Below are 17924 nucleotides of genomic sequence, written 5' to 3' on the forward strand. Positions count from 1 at the left end.
CAGATTTTTAACAAAAATCAGTGATGACCTATCATTTTTGGTGAACTATCAAAATGCACATATTCTTCATTCCCTCTTATGCCTACCCACTATGCAGAGCTGGGCGTCTGCGGCAGCACAGGCATGCTGTTCTGGTCCTCAGCAGGAGCAGAGGTGAATCAAGCTGTAAGTGCTGGCTCCAGACGGAGTGGTCACAGTGCTGGCCAATGCAGGTACGGGCACAGGCTGGCAGGTCTGTCCCAGCCTGCTGGCAACAAGGGAGCAGCAGGGCAGGGCAGGCACCCCCTGGCATCCGCACTCAGCTGCACTGCTGCCCCGCACCTACCTTACCACAGGTCCCTGTGGTGCTGGGAGCATTTCAGGGAACGAGTGGTGACAGGGTCGGTCACAGATTTTTCCCCCGGGTGACAGTGTGTATCACAGAATCATATAGGTTGGAAAAGACCTTGAAGATCACCTAGTCCAACCATTAACCTAACAATGACAGTTCCCAACTACACCATATCCTTCAGTGCTATGTCGACCCGACTCTTAAACACCTCCAGGGATGGGGACTCCACCACCTCCCTGGGCAGCCCATTCCAACGCCTAACAACCCGTTCTGTAAAGAAATACTTCCTAATATCTAGTCTAAACCTTCCCTGGTGCAACTTGAGGCCATTTCCTCTTGTCCTATCGCTTGTTACTTGGTTAAAGAGGCTCATCCCCAGCTCTCTGCAACCTCCTTTCAGGGAGTTGTAGAGGGCGATGAGGTCTCCCCTCAGCCTCCTCTTCTCCAGACTAAACAACCCCAGTTCCCTCAGCCGCTCCTCGTACGACATGTGCTCCAGACCCTGCACCAGCTTCGTTGCCCTTCTCTGGACACGCTCGAGTCATTCAATGTCCTTTTTGTAGTGAGGGGCCCAAAACTGAACACAGTCATCGAGGTGCGGCCTCACCAGTGCTGAGTACAGGGGTAAAATCACTTCCCTGTCCCTGCTGGCCATGCTATTTCTGATTCAGGCCAGGATGCCATTGGCCTTCTTGGCCACCTGGGCACACTGCTGGCTCATGTTCAGCCGGCTGTCAATCAACACCCCCAGGTCCCTCTCTGACTGGCAGCTCTCCAGCCACTCCTCCCCAAAACAGTATCGTAACTGCTACACCCTACCGCAGGCGTAGTTCAGTAAGGGCAGTTACAGCTCTGCTCTAACCCCCCTTGTTGCAGCCCCTCTCCTTCTCGGGCATTTCCAGCAGAACTAATACAGCCAGAAAGTGCTTCTGCAGCCCAACTGAGTCCCCTGGTCCCTGGCAAAGGGGGTTAAGGTCCCTGCCAGGGTCCCTGGCAAGGGGAGCCTTTCCTTCTCCCTGGCCGCGTGCTGCGCGGGATGCTAGGACCTCAGCAAAGTGCAGGCTGTTTGGTGACTGTAGACTGCAGGTGATTTTTTGATTCCTGGAAGCAGACTCTTATCTCTAAAGTCTTCAGGCAGGGAGAGCTGTGAAGGGTAAGTTTCACCTAGGAGCAGCTGTTAGAAAACAACACAAGGGAGAGACTGTTTCTCCACCTGATCCATGTTGTTCTGCTTCTCCAGCTACCTCATTTTTATTTCTGGCCATGGTAATTATGTTTTTTCAGTTACACGCCATGTCCACTTGAGCAGAGTTGCAGGCGCAGCGCCCGTGGGAGAGGCAGATGTGCCCTGGGGTGAGGCCGGCAGGAGCTGTCAGCAGCCTGTGTGTGCCCAGGGCGGGCAGCTGGCAGCCAGGCCTGTGGGACCAGGACCCATCTTCCCTGGCTCTGGTGCAGCTGTTTTCTGCACTATCCAAGCCTAAAACACACAGTGAACAGGGAAAGCATTCAGCTGGCTGGTTTGATCTTCCTTGTTTAAGAAATGTAGTTATTTTCAATGAATATTGTAATAAAGCCTGATTGTTTCAGTGGTATAAAAGCCGCTTAGGTTTTTTGAGTCCCTTGGGGTGAAAGGCAGGGCAGGCCACCTCACAGCCCCCCTTGCCTCAGGCACAGTTGGCAATGGAGATAACTCCCTCCTGAGGGCTAGAAAAGCTGCAGGTCCTTGAGGCAAAAATGCTGGGAAAGGGATGCAAGGAAATGCAGAAACCATTCCTCCTTTTACTTGCCTCGCAGGCGGTGCTGTTGGAATCGGGTCACCAAACCCTGCTCCCGCGAGCTGCACACCCGGTAATTTTCAGAGGCAAAGACCTCATCAACAATGTTTTGATATACCCAGGCTGTGCTTCTTGTTACCTAACATCCAGAGTTGTCATTTTCTTTTCCTCAAAAGCCACGTCTCCAGAGACTCCCACATGACCAGGACAGCAGCTGACAGACTATTGTCTAATATTCATACATGTGCCCTTTGCTCAACATTAGGAGCAACGTCCTCTACATAAAGCATGCCTATGGGTGAAACATTGCTCAAAAATACAGGTATGGATGGAAGTAGCACAGAAGTGTTATTTCTTGGAAAAAAGAAAAGGCTGAATGTGAGCCTAAATTTAAAAATAATAAAGAAACCAATTTGTGTAGAAAGGCTTTTTATTTTGAAAAATGTTTTTTTAAATTTTTGAAATACAGTGTAAAGTACAACATAGAATTATGTCTGCAAGTCAGCTTATGCATGTCATGCCAGTTATTTACATGTAGATATATACAGAGTGCAGATAATTATTGAAACCACACTACAAAATAAACAGAGAGTTCAATAAGATAATTTAGTAGGACTTTATTAAATATATATAGTTATCGATTGTATATACTTTCCTATTAAAATAACATATAGTATGTAAAGTAACCCCTATAAACTCTAATACCTCCGAAATTGTCATAAATATGATTGAAAATTGAAACTATCTATGTGCCCTGTTTAGCTGCTTTGCCCTTTGCTATAACAGAAACTCTTGTAGTGCTGAGATCATGGTGCTATCTTTAGTGCCAGAACTTTATAGACAATTCCCAGTAAAACACTTGCAAAAAGCTCAGATGCAGAACAGCTTTCAGCTGAGACATCCAAGGGTTGAAGCATCATTCTCTATACTTAAAATAACAAGGATAATCTGATGGCTTATTAAATACTGCCACATACAGGACAAGAAAAACAATGCTAAGATCTTCAGTGACTGAATTATAACATTGAATTAGTAGCTGTTTGGATGCCAAGAACCTTATTAAAACAAAACAAAGCAAACTCCCAAAGCCCATGCAAAATTTTATCCAAAAGAAAAGAGACTCCCAACTTGTACTGAAAACAGCCTGATCAACAGCCTGACTTTAAGCAGAAGCAGTAGTTGGAAGGGCCGTGGCAGCAGCAGCTGTCAGGGCTGTGTGACCACAAAGAGGGAGATTGAACATTGCCTGTAGCTTCATCTCTAGTAACTGAATGATTCACACAGGTCACTCTGCTGAAAGAAAGGATAATGCCAAGCCGTATCATGTATTACCCCATTAACAGAATATTCCATTTACTTACTGGGGGCTTCTGGCCAGCAAACCCTCACTATAAATTGCCAAAGGTCTGTCCCTAACTTTGCTAGAGCTTTGAGAGTTTCCATCAGTGGAGAAGATCTACCCCAGTCTGGAGGATGCGCTTCCCTACTGGGATTTCTCTTCTTGTTGTTCAATCCAAAATTGCACAAGCTGCTGCCTTAGGAAAAGAAGTATGAAGAACAATATGCTTTTTAGTTTCATTATTTATTCTGATGCAATCTCATTAAATAGAAAATAGACCAGTGGAGAAATGTAACAAAAAAAAAAATCCAATTACTGCCATAAAATGCTTTTTTTTGTTGTTGTAATTATTGTTCTGAGCTGCTGAATTTTGTAACTTCTCCTCTCCTAACATGTCTTTCCTAAAGGCACATTACAACTGAATCCAATTACAGGCAAAGAATAGAGATTAGCACCAGAAAATATATAAAAGGAAAATAAGTTACTATCACAGAATAGCGCTTGTCAGCAAATCTCTGCATCTTTTTTTTCCAGAAATAATTGAACAATGAACTTTATAGATTAGTTAGGGACATAAGTGATAGCTATGGTTTAATTTAAGAGTTTTGTTACATATAACTCTAAATGCCAAAATATGGCAAGGACATTTTAATACTGAACTCATAGGAATTACACCAAAAATATTTTTTCATCTTTATAATCATTAATAAAAAGTGTGAATATAAAATATTAATATACTTTACATATTTATCATACAATATATCAGTCCTTCACACTATTAATTTGATTCATATTGTGCTGCAACATGTATCAAGAGGTTTAACAAAGAAAAAACATGGCTAATAACATAAGTTGCGGGTACAGACATTATTTCCTCATGACAAACAGCAATCACAACATGTCATCTACCTTGAGTTCTACAGTGATATTTGGAAAAGAACTGCTGTGTTCTTTTAGGAAGGATAATAATAACAAAAATATTGCGCAACCTTTGCTTATAGAATGCATCTGACTTTCATAAAAACCAGTTAATTAATACTATGAACTAATTTAGTTCAGCTTGGGTAATTTTCTGGTAAGGCACTATCAAGATATTGTATCTTCATTTAAATGTTACCTGGATTTCTGATCCTTTGCAATTACCAGAATGGATATTTGGTCAGGCCTGAAAGTATCATCATTAGACAAGCTTTGGTACTGCCCTCTCCCCCATTTCAGTCTTTGAACACTCAGTTACTTAACTTTTGAGTTCATTGTACAGCTTCTTGTAGAGATAAACTCCCTGTTGGAAAGTCAGGGAAGAGCTGGAGCATCTGCAGCCCAGCAGTGATATTATACAGAAAGTGCTCATTAGGTACCGTAGAAGAGAGGAAAAAAACCCCATAAAATATTTAAAAAAATGAAAACTCTACTCATTGAAAGTGAATGGTTAAGTGTAATTAAGAATGGGCACAAAGTTTTTCGGATGGAAATGCCAGTTTAAAGCTACTTTTAAATTATTTATGTGATCATCGTGGCTGGTTCAGAAGAAGGGCCTGAGTAAGTGCAGAGTCTGACAGAGGAAAACAGGGACTTGTTTTGTGAACAGCAGAATGAATGGGATCCAGTTTCTTATGAAGTTGCCTTCTGCAATTCAATTTTGTGTCTAATGTGAGATGAACGCATGGGAACAGGCAAAACACCTCTCCTCCAAAGGGTCTTTCTACAACCTTTCCCTCAGCACTTTACAGACTCTACTTACCTAACTGGTAACTGAACTTTGAATTTTTACAAAATTTTTAATGAACTTGGCATCTCTGAGTCCTTTTGCTTGCACTCAGATCAGCTAGTTTCAAAACACAGTATTGGAGAATAGCCACACACACACAAAGGCTGTGAGATTACCTAAGGTTAGCTTTTTTCCCCTTCTTTTTAAATCAGGCTAAAGCAAAGCAAGTAAGAGCAAACATTTTCCATTTCACCATTTCTCAAGAATTTTACAACTAAACTGCTCCTAAGAGGTATAAGAGGTCATCAAAGGATGTTCAACACGGATCAGTTTGCCACTGACCCTGGTACAATAGATAGAAGTTGGGATTTTTGCCCAGACCACTGCATTTATTTGCGTGGGTGAGATGTGCTGGGCCTCCAGCCTCTGCTCCAAGCTCTGCCTCTCTTTCTGCTCCTTTTTGCCTGCAGCAGCATTTCTCCTGGGAAGGTCACCAGAGGTAAGCGTTTTGGCAGCCTGCAACTTTTGGATTGCGAAATACAGCAAAGCCACAACCAAAACCATGTTGACTGCCAGGGCAACGGCAGTTTCAGGCATAGCTTACACTAAGAAAACTTGGCTTGCCTTAAAATTAAGAAAGGCTCAACCTGGTGAGAAAAGACCTTCACTTCCTTTCACATCTGCTCTGGGCAAATTAGATGAGCACACACATGTCTGCCTTCACTGCCTGTGACAGTGTCTGGAACAACCCTTCACCACAACGCACTGAACACAGTCTGGTCTTAAGGTGAAGTGAAACATGATTTGGGACTTAATGAAACAGTTTTGAGTGAAGAAAGAACCCAGATCACTCAGTCACTAATTCAAGGGATCTGTCCTCAACTGCCTGCAGTCAGTCTTACCCAGACTCCCCCTCTGAAAAACTAGACCATTTTTGGGAGGATGCTCTCCCAGGCTCTCTCCTTCCCAGATCATCACTTGGGTACTTTAATTAGCAAGGAGAAGGAAATTGCAGGCTTCTGCCACCAGCCTGAACTCCAGCACAGAATTACTCTGCAGAAATCATGCACTACCTACAAATAAAGAAGATTCTGATGTGCTTCTTTATGTTGGCAATAAATCTTATTTTCTAATTTAAACAAGAAAAAGGCTATGGAAAAAAAAAAGCAATTAAAAGATTACTGATGTTATTAGTCCTAACAGATGTTGTACCTTAAATTTTCTGAAAGTAACATACAACTTAGCAATCAACAGAAGATTTATATATGTATTTCTGTTACTGAAGAAAGAACTAATCCTTGAGAGGTCTATGAAACTAAGCCTAGATAGGTCTATGAAACAGTGAATTCTTTCTGTAGCACTAATGCTGAAGAATTACTAAATGAAGCTTAAATCTCTTGGTTTTCAATTGGGCATGGTAAGTAACCAAGCAAGCAGTGCATGTTTTCCCTCAAGGTGTGCAAGAAAGATGCTCAGACTGAAAAAGCTGCTTATGGTTTTGGGTTTTTTTTGAGTTGTTGTTTTTTTTTTGTTTGTTTGTTTGTTTGGTTTTTTTTTTTTAAGTCCTACCAGGAGCAATCAATAGATCTTTACAAAACCTCTGAAAAGTCAGTCTTTTTTATTCTGTGGAATGGGGGGAAGTCTTTGTCAAATAGTTTAGCAGAAGTCAGGAGAAGTAATACTAAATACTTTTATTGCTACATGGAGCTTTCAGCATTCATAGTTTATAAAAATTAGCTACTGCACAGGCCATTTATCTTACTTGTAGTGGAAAAAGCTCGAAAAGGACTCAGTTACAATTTGTCTCAGGTTTCAAAACATACTGTTTTTCACTGCTCACTTCACATGACTACCAATCATTCCAGATTCAGCATCTCCTTGTTTTCTACAGATTTTGTTCTGAGATACACTGAGAAAATCTTCCAGATGATGGGTATCGTAGAAATGGAAGTGGTTAATATTATCTACACTGATACAGAAAGAAGCAAATAAATCTAAGAATTATTTGAATGAAACATTCATTAAACGTATCACATTTTGAATGAGCACTTACTGCTCAGGCAGTGTATAAACTGATTTTATTATCAGTTGCATAAATTCTATACCATACTGTAACCTCAATGACTAACAGAAGTTCAAACTTCTGACTTATGGAAAACTCATTTCTTATTTGAAATGATTAGGACTAATTTTAGAATCAAGTTTTCTAAGGGAGAATTCAGATCACAATAGAAGCATTACTTACATTATGAAAAAAATACAATTTTCCATATTAAAAAACATAGATTGCAAGAAATGTCATAGAGTGCATTGCCTCTAAATTTCACTCTTCTGTAAGCAACATCCTAGGACATGAAAGTCTGCAGCTAAATAGCAACTTTTTAATTTTATTGCTCTAGTGTTCCTTACCCATAAAAGAAGAACAGAACAACCTTTTGCAAACAATGGAAGTTATTTAAACAGAGTACTGTCTTCAGTACAGAAACTGTTAACTGTTTCATTACATTCTGTTCCATTGATAGGGAGCTGTGTAACCTGCAGCTGCAGTATCTGAAGGAAATCTACCACTCAGCTAACGGGCTGATCCCATATCTGTGTCAGATAAAAATCATAGTGCTCATTATTTGTTACCATGGATACCATGAAGATATTGCTGTCCATTAAAGATTACTAGAGGAAGACAACATAATTCTCAGGAACGAGTCCTGTTTTGCCTTCGTAAGTTGCTTTTAACCAGCCTGGTTCCACTGATGGATACACTGCAAAAAAAGAGCCAGACAAAACCCCACATATTTACAATTAATTAACACTGTTAAAAGATCCTATACATGGTTCATATATTTAGATAGTATTTATTCAAGAGCAATTGAAAAATCAGGGCAAAAACTGAGAGCTGAAAATGGAATTACACTCTCATTTTGTGGATACAGTTCAGTTTTTTATATATTTTTTTTTTTACATAAAGAGACAATGTAAAACGTATCTTACCATTGGAAAATATTGCCCCCTGTGGGAAAGACAGCTCATGACTATGCTCAGCCTTACAGGAATACATGGCTTTTGCTTGTCTGAAAGAAAAAAACCACAGGTTTGCAATAAATGAGATAGCAAGGAAAAACATACTAAAATAAACTAAAACCTGTACAGTGTAAGAACAATCAGTTGCACAAATGCAGGATGGCAATGATTAGTTACACAGCAGTTCAGAGGAGCAAAATTATAGCAGGTAATAACTCTAAGCTTACTACAGTTAACAAGCATGTTATTGCAGAAAAGAGACCAACACCCTACTTAGAGGTTTATCAGGAATATAATTTATAACTTTTAAAATGATTCTTTCATTCTAGTTGAAGATGTCATTCAAATGAGTACTGAACTGAGCATATTGCTTGAAGCAAGTGATGGACTGCCTGGAGACAATTCAAAAGTGATCATCGAGTCATTAAAGGTCTAAAAACATGACTTGGGAGAAAATATAGTTGATCTAGTCTACAGAAGAAAATAACATATAGAAGGTAAATATGAGACAAAAAGGAGTAATATGTTCTCTAGGCTGACTGCAAAAAGGACTTAGATAATTTAAATTGCAGTAAGGGATATTTAAATTAAGTGTCTTGGGTGGATTTCAGCTTCAGCCACCTAAACTTATGTCTTTAAGTAATCTACGTGCCTAGCTCCATGGACACTCCAGGCCTGGCTTCTGCTATGGTAGACACCTACTTGAGAGTGCAAGAAATAGTTCACCAGGTTCCACTGCCTGTGGTGAAACCTTCAAAATGCTTCCTTAAATAACACCTGACATGAAGACACCTACATGAAGACAGTTAAGTATATGTCTCTTAATCTGTAGCTGGAAGACCCCTCTATTGGTTAGAACTGTGAAGTACTGCAAGTGCCAAGAACTGGAGAATCCCCAAATTGAAGAATTCCTATTACTAAAAATTCATTTAAAAAATAAAAAAGATGCTACACAGATATCTGTAAAAGTTAGATATATAATGATTCTATCCCAGAGGTGGAGGACAGATTAGGTCACCTCTTGATATGGCTTCTAGTACTATGATTCTGCAAAGTACAAAATGGGGGACTGAACATAAAAATGGACATTAGGAGTTCTCTCTAGATTCCTCTTCTTTACCTAATACCTTGACTTTAATTTATACACTCAAAGCAATGTTTATATGATCAGTTTTTCTGAGTTTCTTTAAACTTACTGGAAACCAACATTATACCAAGTGAAGATGAACTTGTTGATTATTTCACCTTTGTATGATGTGATGGGGAGTTACCAATTCAGCCTTCCTTTCAGCCAGGATTTATCTTAGTGACCCAGTATATGACCTGTGGTGAAGTTTTTGCATTCTTTTTGAGAGTGTGAATATGCAAGTGACATGTAATCTATTTTGTATTTCCTCCAAAAATAGTGAGATAACAGAGTTGTAAGGTAGATTAATAACAGTGCCACATCATAAGCATTTGCATAAGAAATCTATTTTATTTTTGTACCACCAATGGGGCCATGGCACTTATCTACACCTCCCTGGGGAGGTTAAGCGGGGATGGATTTTGTAAAGGGAGAGGAGAGCATCCCTCTACCCTGACCTCACACCCTGTACTAGAACACCATTGTTCATCTGAATCTTTAAAAGGGTATGAGAACTGATGGACATATTCCAAAGTTTGTATGTGTGAGCTTTCCAAAAATGGTTTCTCCCTCTGAAGAAAAAGCTTTTCTTACGTTTCTCTGAAGCTGTTTTATGACTAGACTAAATGGTGTGTTTTGCCTTTATCTTAAGTGAGCAACTGACTCATCAAGGGTTCTGTTCTCAGGCTGAGATTACCAGAGGAGGTCAAGAATTACGAGCTGTGCCCACTATATCCAAGGGCACCTTATTTTCAGAATGCTGAAAATATTTCTAACTCTTAGTACTATCATTCTGGATACATCCCCACTACTAACCAGAACAACGTAAGCACTGGACCCCTGTTTGTCTACTTTGCTTAAATGTTAGCTTGCTTTCTGGCTGGTGTAGACTGCTCTGTTTAGGATTTTTCCAAGAAAATTCCTTGGTGCCTACTGTTATGAAGACCTTGCTACTTACAGTCAACAAGACAGGTATGAAGTTTCATCACTCTACATAACGTATACAAGTTTATACATAATAATCTACATAACATATACTAAAATATACAAAGAGAGAGTAGATGACTTTACCAAAGGTTGCACATAAACTAGAATTGAATTTTTTAATCACAAGATCTTTTTTCCTCAAAGTCAATATAACAAAAAGCGCTACAGATGCTCTAATTATACTGACCCAGATTGACAACAGTCTGACAAAACAGCTATTTCCTGTTCTGTGATCCTGGCTAGATGCCAGGTGCCCACCAAAGCTGCTCTATTACTCCCCCTCCTCAACTGGACAGGGGGAGAAAAATTATGACAAAAGGCTTGTGAGTTGAGACAGGGACAAGGAGAGATCACTCACCTATTACCATCACGGACAAAACACACGCGACTTGAAGAAATTAGTTTTATTTACTACCGATGAGATCAGAGTACGGTAATAAGAAATAAGAACTAAATCTTAAAACACCGTCCCCCTACCCTCCCTTCTTCCCAGGTTCGACTTCACTCCTGATTTCTGTACCTCCTCCCTCAGGGGGGCAGGGAATGAGGATTGTGGTCAATTCATCACATGGTGTCTCTGATGCTCCTTCCTCCTCACACTCTTCCCCTGCTCTAGGGTGGGGTCCTCCATGAACTTCTCCAACGTGAGTCCTTCCACAGGCTGCAGTTCTTCATGAACTGCTCCAGCATGGGTCCCTTCCATCGGGTCACAAGTCCTGCCAGCAAACCTGCTCCAGCGTGGGCTCCTCTCTCCATGGGGCCACAGCTCCTGCCAGGAGCCTGTTCCAGTGTGGGCTTCCCATGGGGTCACAGCCTCCTTTGGGCACATCCATATGCTCTGGCATGGGGTCATCCCCAGGCTGCAGGTGGGTCTCTGCTCCACCATGAACCTCCATGGGCTGCAGGGCACAGCTGCCTCACCATGGGCTGCACCACGGGCTGCAGGGGAATCTCTGTTCCAGTGCCTGAAGCACCTCCTCCCCCTCCTTCTTCACTGACCTTGGTGGATGCAGAGCTGTGTCTCTCACATTTTCTCACTTCTCTCTTCTCCAGCTGCAGTTGCTGTTGCGCAGGTGTGAGAGACTGAAATGTCAATTGATTGTCTCAAAGCTTGCTTATGTGTGTGCTTTGAGTCACGGGGTGGTGTCAGTAATGCCTTGAACATTCATCAAGGACCAGTTGTGACCTTTGCAATTAATCTAAGGAATGTCACCCAAGGAAGCAGGAGTGTATAGAAGGATGCACCCTCCCACTCCCTTGCAGCTGTATTGACAAACTCCCTAGATAAGTCTCAAAGAGGTGGACTGGGTGAAACCAGGTGTTTCTCATCGAGCACAAGGACCAGTGATCACTGGCTCCACTGTATAAGCCCAATACTTTGTGGCTCTATTGTGTATGCCAGACACCATGCATGCATTGCAAACAACTTTGTGACTTCACCAGTGAGGAGGTCATAAGAACTGTTAAGAGGTGATCATTTTTGCCCCAGAAGCCGGGTGATTGCTCAAGAAACATGAAATCAGCAGATCTGTGGGACAAAGGTAGGCAAGGCGAGCACAACCACGACTCAACTGCTCATGGAAATCAAGTTCGTGGAATGCCTGCCTCTTTCTGTCTAGTATGCAAATCAGCTGATGAGCTTAGAAGGCAACAGAGAACTTTGCTGTGCACCCACCACCGAAGAACTGAAGACTGAGGACCAACAGGATGCTGCTGAATCCATGGTGGTGAGTATTCTTGTGATTCTACTCCAGATGCTTGCTTGATTTCTGTCTTTTCCTTCCATTCTGTCCTATCGTTACCACTCTTCACATTTAATAATAAAAACTATTTTGGGTGTATGGCATTTGACCTTGTTTGTGTCTTAATCTTGCTCTTGGGATCACATCAAAACCTCTCCTGACACTGGATCGGGACAGCAGGTTTTCTTCCCCTTTCTTAAATATGTTATCCCAGAGGCTCTACCACTGTCGCTGATGGTCTCGGCCTTGGCCAGCGGCGGGTCCATCTTAGAGCCAACTGGCATTGGCTCTATTGGACATGGGGGAAGCTTCTAGCAGCTTCTCACAGAAGCCACCCCTGTAGCCTTCCTGCTACTAAAACCTTGCCACACAAACCCAATACACCTGTGTGGCATAATCATGGATTTTGCACATAAAAAACAGTAGAGTAACTGTTAATAACAACTGTAGTCACAATTAATATAAGGCAATTGGTAATGAATTTAGTAAAGCACAGGGACGATTTTGAACCCAATTAATATGTAGCACCTCATTACTTAGTGGCATGACTATTAGGCCAGTTTCCCATGTTATGAATGGGACATCTGTGTAATACTGTAACAAAAGACATTTAAGACAATAATAAACCAGAACAGCATTATTTAAATGTGAGGCTGAATTATTTAAGTTATTCTTGAAATATGACATGTTTTTTATTGCCCTTAGAAAAAGTTAAGAAAATAAATGCAATTTGCTCTTATATTCTCTTATGTCTACTAAACTATTCTGTTTACAGCTTCCAATTTTACCTGATCCAGGTATGTTTGCCTTAAAAGTAAAAAGAAGGTAAGAAGAAAACATGGACTCTGACTTCCTTAGTTCCGGAAAGAGAAAGCTTCCCAGCGTTTGACATTTAGACAGATATACAAACACAAAGTACAAAGAAGTCAGTTTCTCAAAAGCTCATGAATTACAGGATTTTTCCCACTACCTTGCTCCTGACACAGAGTAATTACATCCCAGTGTTATGTGCAAACTGTCTGTGATGGTATAATGAGAGACAGATTCTAAGATCGTAATTCTGGAGCAATCTTCAAGCCTCTGGTTATTGCCTCCACACTCGATTTGATTACTTTAGGTTCTTGTATTAGGTATTACTCACTTCACCTTTATCACGCTAGAAGCATTAACCATGAAAGGGGCTTGCAGATTCTTGGGCGTTTTTTTTTGTGTGCGATTATGAAAATGGACATTCTTACTTGCAGTGTTAATGCTGTCCTCCCTACAAACAAGGCTGTTTGTTAAAAAAGTATGCGATAACATCACCATTATCTATTATGGTTCTCTTAAGATGATGCTAATAGTCCAAGAAGAGTGTGATTCATGTTGTTTAGTGCAGAGAAAAAAAAAAACCTTCAGAAAATGTTACCCACATTTCCTAGAAGTTCCTTCTTTCCATAGGAAAGATTCCTGGATAGATTCCAGATGAGAAAAATGCATTTTCCCTTTCCATACTTCTTATTACATTTGTTTTGAGCCAATAATGATAAACTTATACTAGCAATCAAAAGGTCAGGACTCATCAGATCATAAATTATTTTGTTTGACTACACACAGTCAACAACACCTGAGGCCCTTTTAATAATAACAATAACAACAACAATATTTTTTAAAGTTATAAATAAGCTCCTGCCCTAATGAGTTTTCAGTCTAGCAAGACAAAGACAAGTGAGAAGAGGAATGAATGAGGGAAAACACATGATTCTCTCTCTGATGACTCAGGTTTATAGACTCCTGGAAATGGCAGACTTAGAGCCAAGCTCGACTAACTAGAAAACACTGGTCTACCCTGGGCAAGGCATGCCAGGTGTTTAAGAAAATGCAAAATACAGCACAAAAAACCCCACAGAAAAATGACTGGGAAAGGTATTTAATCATGTGGTTGGGAGGGGAGCATGGGTCTAGAGGGCTTCATACTGTCAGCCTACTCCTATTAAAGTCCCAGACCAGTACCTAGAGATCTTACTGCTAGAGCTGTTTGCTGTCACCAACTCCTCCTTCCCATTTTTCTAGTGAAAATCCTTCTTCTCATAATGCAGTTTCTCACTTCAGGACACTTGACTTTCTGTGTACCTCTAAATCAAGTTCAAGAAAATGTAGAGTCAGGGATTATGTGTTGGTGCATTTTTGTACACAAGCTGCAACAGAGAGACCTCAGGACTTACTAAGACTGTTACCTAACTGCAGGATTTGTGAAAGTAGTAAGAAAGGTCCCTTTGCCTCTTTCAAGTGCATACTAGATTAGCAATGGCCTCAGTGTACACAGTATTTGATACCAGAGTGAGGGAGATGGATGAATAATAAACTTGAAATCAGAAGGGAAGGAATGGGAAGACTGAGAAGTAAATTTGGAATTGGAAAAAGAAAGCACAGACTGGACAAGGCATAACATTTTGGTCTTCCCTGTCCAATCCTAAAACACATACTGTGTCCTCTCATTCTCTTTCTGAATAAAAGAAATGTGTCCAAACTGGTAGCGCTATGGGAGCACGTACTCATGTATACAAGGAGAGAAAACAGCCGGGTCAAACAATGTCCCAGCATTAAAAAAAGAAAAAGGGACACACACATTCATAATAGAGATATTGCATTATACAAAGTCAGAAAGGAGGGTTGCAAAGACTACTTGGAAGGACTTAAGTAAGACTGGGTTGCTGTGGTGGTAAAGCACCAAGTGCAAAATTATTTGCTGAAATACAGAAAACAATGTGAGACTGCAAAGTCATATAGGTACTTTTGATCCATCTACTGTACAAATGACCACAACAAACAGATGCTTCAAGTAGGAATGAAGCTACTTAGATACTATAATGTATAGGTAAGCAGCAGCTTAAACTTTCAGAACTAGTCATTTTAGCATGGTAAATTACCCTGCACAGAATTTAACAGTGTCTTCACTTTAGTATTTCTGGTATCAAACCAGACAGCTTAAAAATAGTTTCTCTGTCTTACACTCTGTCCTGCCTACTCATTAGACAGTAGAGTTATGAACACAGAAGGCCTTTCTACTGCGTGGATCAAGATGTAATTACCATGATTTCTACATACTTCAGAGCAAAAAAAAAAAGACTATCCTTAGGTTTTGAATCAGCTTTCATGTTCATAACATGCATGAGAGGTAAATAAAAGCTGGTTCTGAAGTGCAAAATCGTACTCAGTCTTAAGCAGCATTATAAGAACAGCTGAGCTACTTCTGATCTCTTCCTCATTCTGCCTGCTGACCTCTCATTTTTCATTCTCCTTGTTACTGTTACTTCTTAGGAAGGCTGAAGTAGAGGAGCTATTAAGCCTTTCAGCGTTTGTGGCTTTGTTATCTGCTCTTCATATCCATTATCAAACTGAGACTTTTTCCTTTGTCAGATTTTTGCCTCTTATATGCTTTTTATATACAGATACTGGTAGCTCAGAGTCTGATGAACAACAGGAGAGAGTTTACAAGAAGGGAGTAATACAAAATAGGAGAAGGAACAGTGTTGCAGGTGAAATGATACAGGACTGGTGAAGCAGTCATCACTCTCAGCTTAGGGCACCGGCTTAAGAACATTCCAATCTCTTCATTTATACTTTTCTTCCTTAAATTATTGCCCTGTTCTTTTCATACCCATTTCCTCCCCTGCCACTCTCTTTTTGGTCACTGTACAGTTCATGTACTACACGGAACAAGAACAGCCTTGATTCCTGTAAGCTGCTTCTCTCCAACAAAATCAGTAGGCCTTTGCATATCAGCTTTCTCTTTCTCTCCCCTGCTAGATCTGTCAGAGAGGACAGCTGCATTCCACTGCTGTACATCTCAGCACACATTGGCATCTTCCTTTACAGCTGTGCTACTTTAGATTACTACTTTTGGATTCATGGCTTGACTTCCTCCCCACCCCCTGCCTCCATTGCTCAACAGTTCCAGTGATCCTGATATCACTGAGTAAAGTGATGGACAAAAACATATGTTCTGTCTCAAAGAACATGAAATGCAGGGACAGTGAAAAGAGAGACAGACTTTTTCCCACATCCGTTTATTTGATTATCTGCTTTAGTCTATTAATTGTAAGGGGGTTAATAATGTATGGAACATACTGGTTCCTAGACGAGCACTTAGCAGAACATTCTGAATTCATTTAATATAAGAATGAATCAAATCCACCAAATAAATGCAAACAATTGTAAAGAAAATGTAAATAATTCCTGCTGCCCACTATCAAGAAGAAACGACAACAGTTTCTCAAGACAGATACTGAGGCATGCAAGGTGTGATGGTAAAGACAGAAATCTTGAGCAAGTTAATCCTGAACTTTCTAAAGCAGCTGTTACTGAAGACCTGCCCATATGAGCAAAGTACCATAAACTAGCATGTTTGTCACTCTGCTGAAAACATATATATACAAACAGCTGTATGGAATAAGTACAGCACCCTCATCCTAATATAAATCCTGTGAATTTACTCTTGTAGCTGTGTCCTTAAGCAGATCACTAACCTGAGCATCTCTCACTGCAATTCCCCCAGATGACAGAATAGTCAAACTGGTTGTTATTGTCTATTAGATTTAGCTTTTTTTTGGAGAAAGGATGAGTTTAATAAACCACAAAAGTTTCACATGCCACATGATGCTGTCCAAAAGACACAGAACAAAGCTCCAACACTTCTATTTCAATCTCTGAAGCCAGCAAAACAGAAAGGATTTTACAAATTGTTAAACAGTATAAAGGACTTACCGTCCTGAAGAAACTTGTTTAAGTGAACCAGCACTTTCAAACAACTGCGCTCTTGCAGCCACTCTGAAAATAAAAGCACCACCTTGCTTTATAGCTCGCCCATTAATTAAATACGCAGACTAGATTCACTTTTAACCATCTAAAGACATGGACACTTTTTTTAAAAAATTCTTTTAATTGTTACTTGGAGAAAACAGAGGTAATTCAAAGGCTGAATTTAAGTCTCTATTCAGCAGAATTCTTAAGGGCATAAGCTAACTGGGGCCACTGACTTCCACATGCTCCAGTGACTTCCTGAGTCAGCAAGGGAAATCTTAACACTCTATTATTTAAAATTATATTCATGGATGGCCAATAGATAAATTGGAAATGCTTTTACTGCCAGTCTGTCACTATCATGCTGGAACTCTTGAGCTGTGCAGGATTCTCTGTTTAAGTAGGACACAACAGTCTGTGAAATGACTACCATGATCCCTTCCAGTTTAAAAAGTGAAGAGGCTGAATGGAGTCCTGCAGTATTTGGAGAACTTCTTGGTGCTCTGCAGATCTGGAGATCACTTGTTCATGGGGACAGAAAAATTCTGGGTCAAAGTCAGGATTACAGCAAAGATCTTCTGACTCTTAAGACCGTCCTAAAAGCACTGAGAAACATTGCTAACCCAAATCTCAACAGACTAAATTATAACCTCTATTGCTTAGAACTATCTTCCTCTCAACATCAAAAAAACCCAGAAAAACAACTGTTAGAAATCAACTATTCAACATGCAGCAACCAAAGACATTTCAGAGCAGAAGTTTGGTTTTTTTTTTTTTTCCTTCCTCCAATTTTGGACTTACACAAATAAAATCTGACAATCTTCTTGACATAACAGCATGGACGGTAAGTAGCATTTATGCTCCTTGAAACATTAAATTCCAGAAGAACCAGAGATAATAATACTAATTACTTTCCAAAAATACACTACTTCATTATAGACCTTATCTGTAGTCTAATGAAGCCAATGGGAGTCTTCCAATTGACTTAACAGACTTTGTGCTGTGACTCCTTTGTTTACAATTTTAATAAAGCTAGATAATTCACAAATACAGAAATATGAAAATCAAGTATTCATGGATGCTTTTTCAACTACTTATGTATCTCTCTGGGATCAC

The 17924-nt window shown here is 40.3% G+C and overlaps 1 protein-coding gene across 1 annotated transcript in view; it reads right to left on the reverse strand.

The window, feature by feature from the left end:
• Window positions 1-2518: 2518 nt before the first annotated feature.
• The window catches only part of ARHGAP42 (Rho GTPase activating protein 42), a 175770-nt gene continuing 160364 nt past the window's right edge, over window positions 2519-17924 (reverse strand). The window contains exons 22-24 of the mRNA XM_074816203.1: window positions 16773-16835; window positions 8142-8221; window positions 2519-7912 (exon numbers count right to left, since the gene is read on the reverse strand). Coding sequence (XP_074672304.1) covers window positions 7824-7912; window positions 8142-8221; window positions 16773-16835 — 232 coding nt within the window. The 3' untranslated portion in view covers window positions 2519-7823. The remainder of the gene's footprint in view (window positions 7913-8141; window positions 8222-16772; window positions 16836-17924) is intronic.

The sequence above is a fragment of the Strix aluco genome, chromosome 2, assembly GCF_031877795.1.
Source record: "Strix aluco isolate bStrAlu1 chromosome 2, bStrAlu1.hap1, whole genome shotgun sequence".
Classification (NCBI taxonomy): domain Eukaryota; kingdom Metazoa; phylum Chordata; class Aves; order Strigiformes; family Strigidae; genus Strix; species Strix aluco.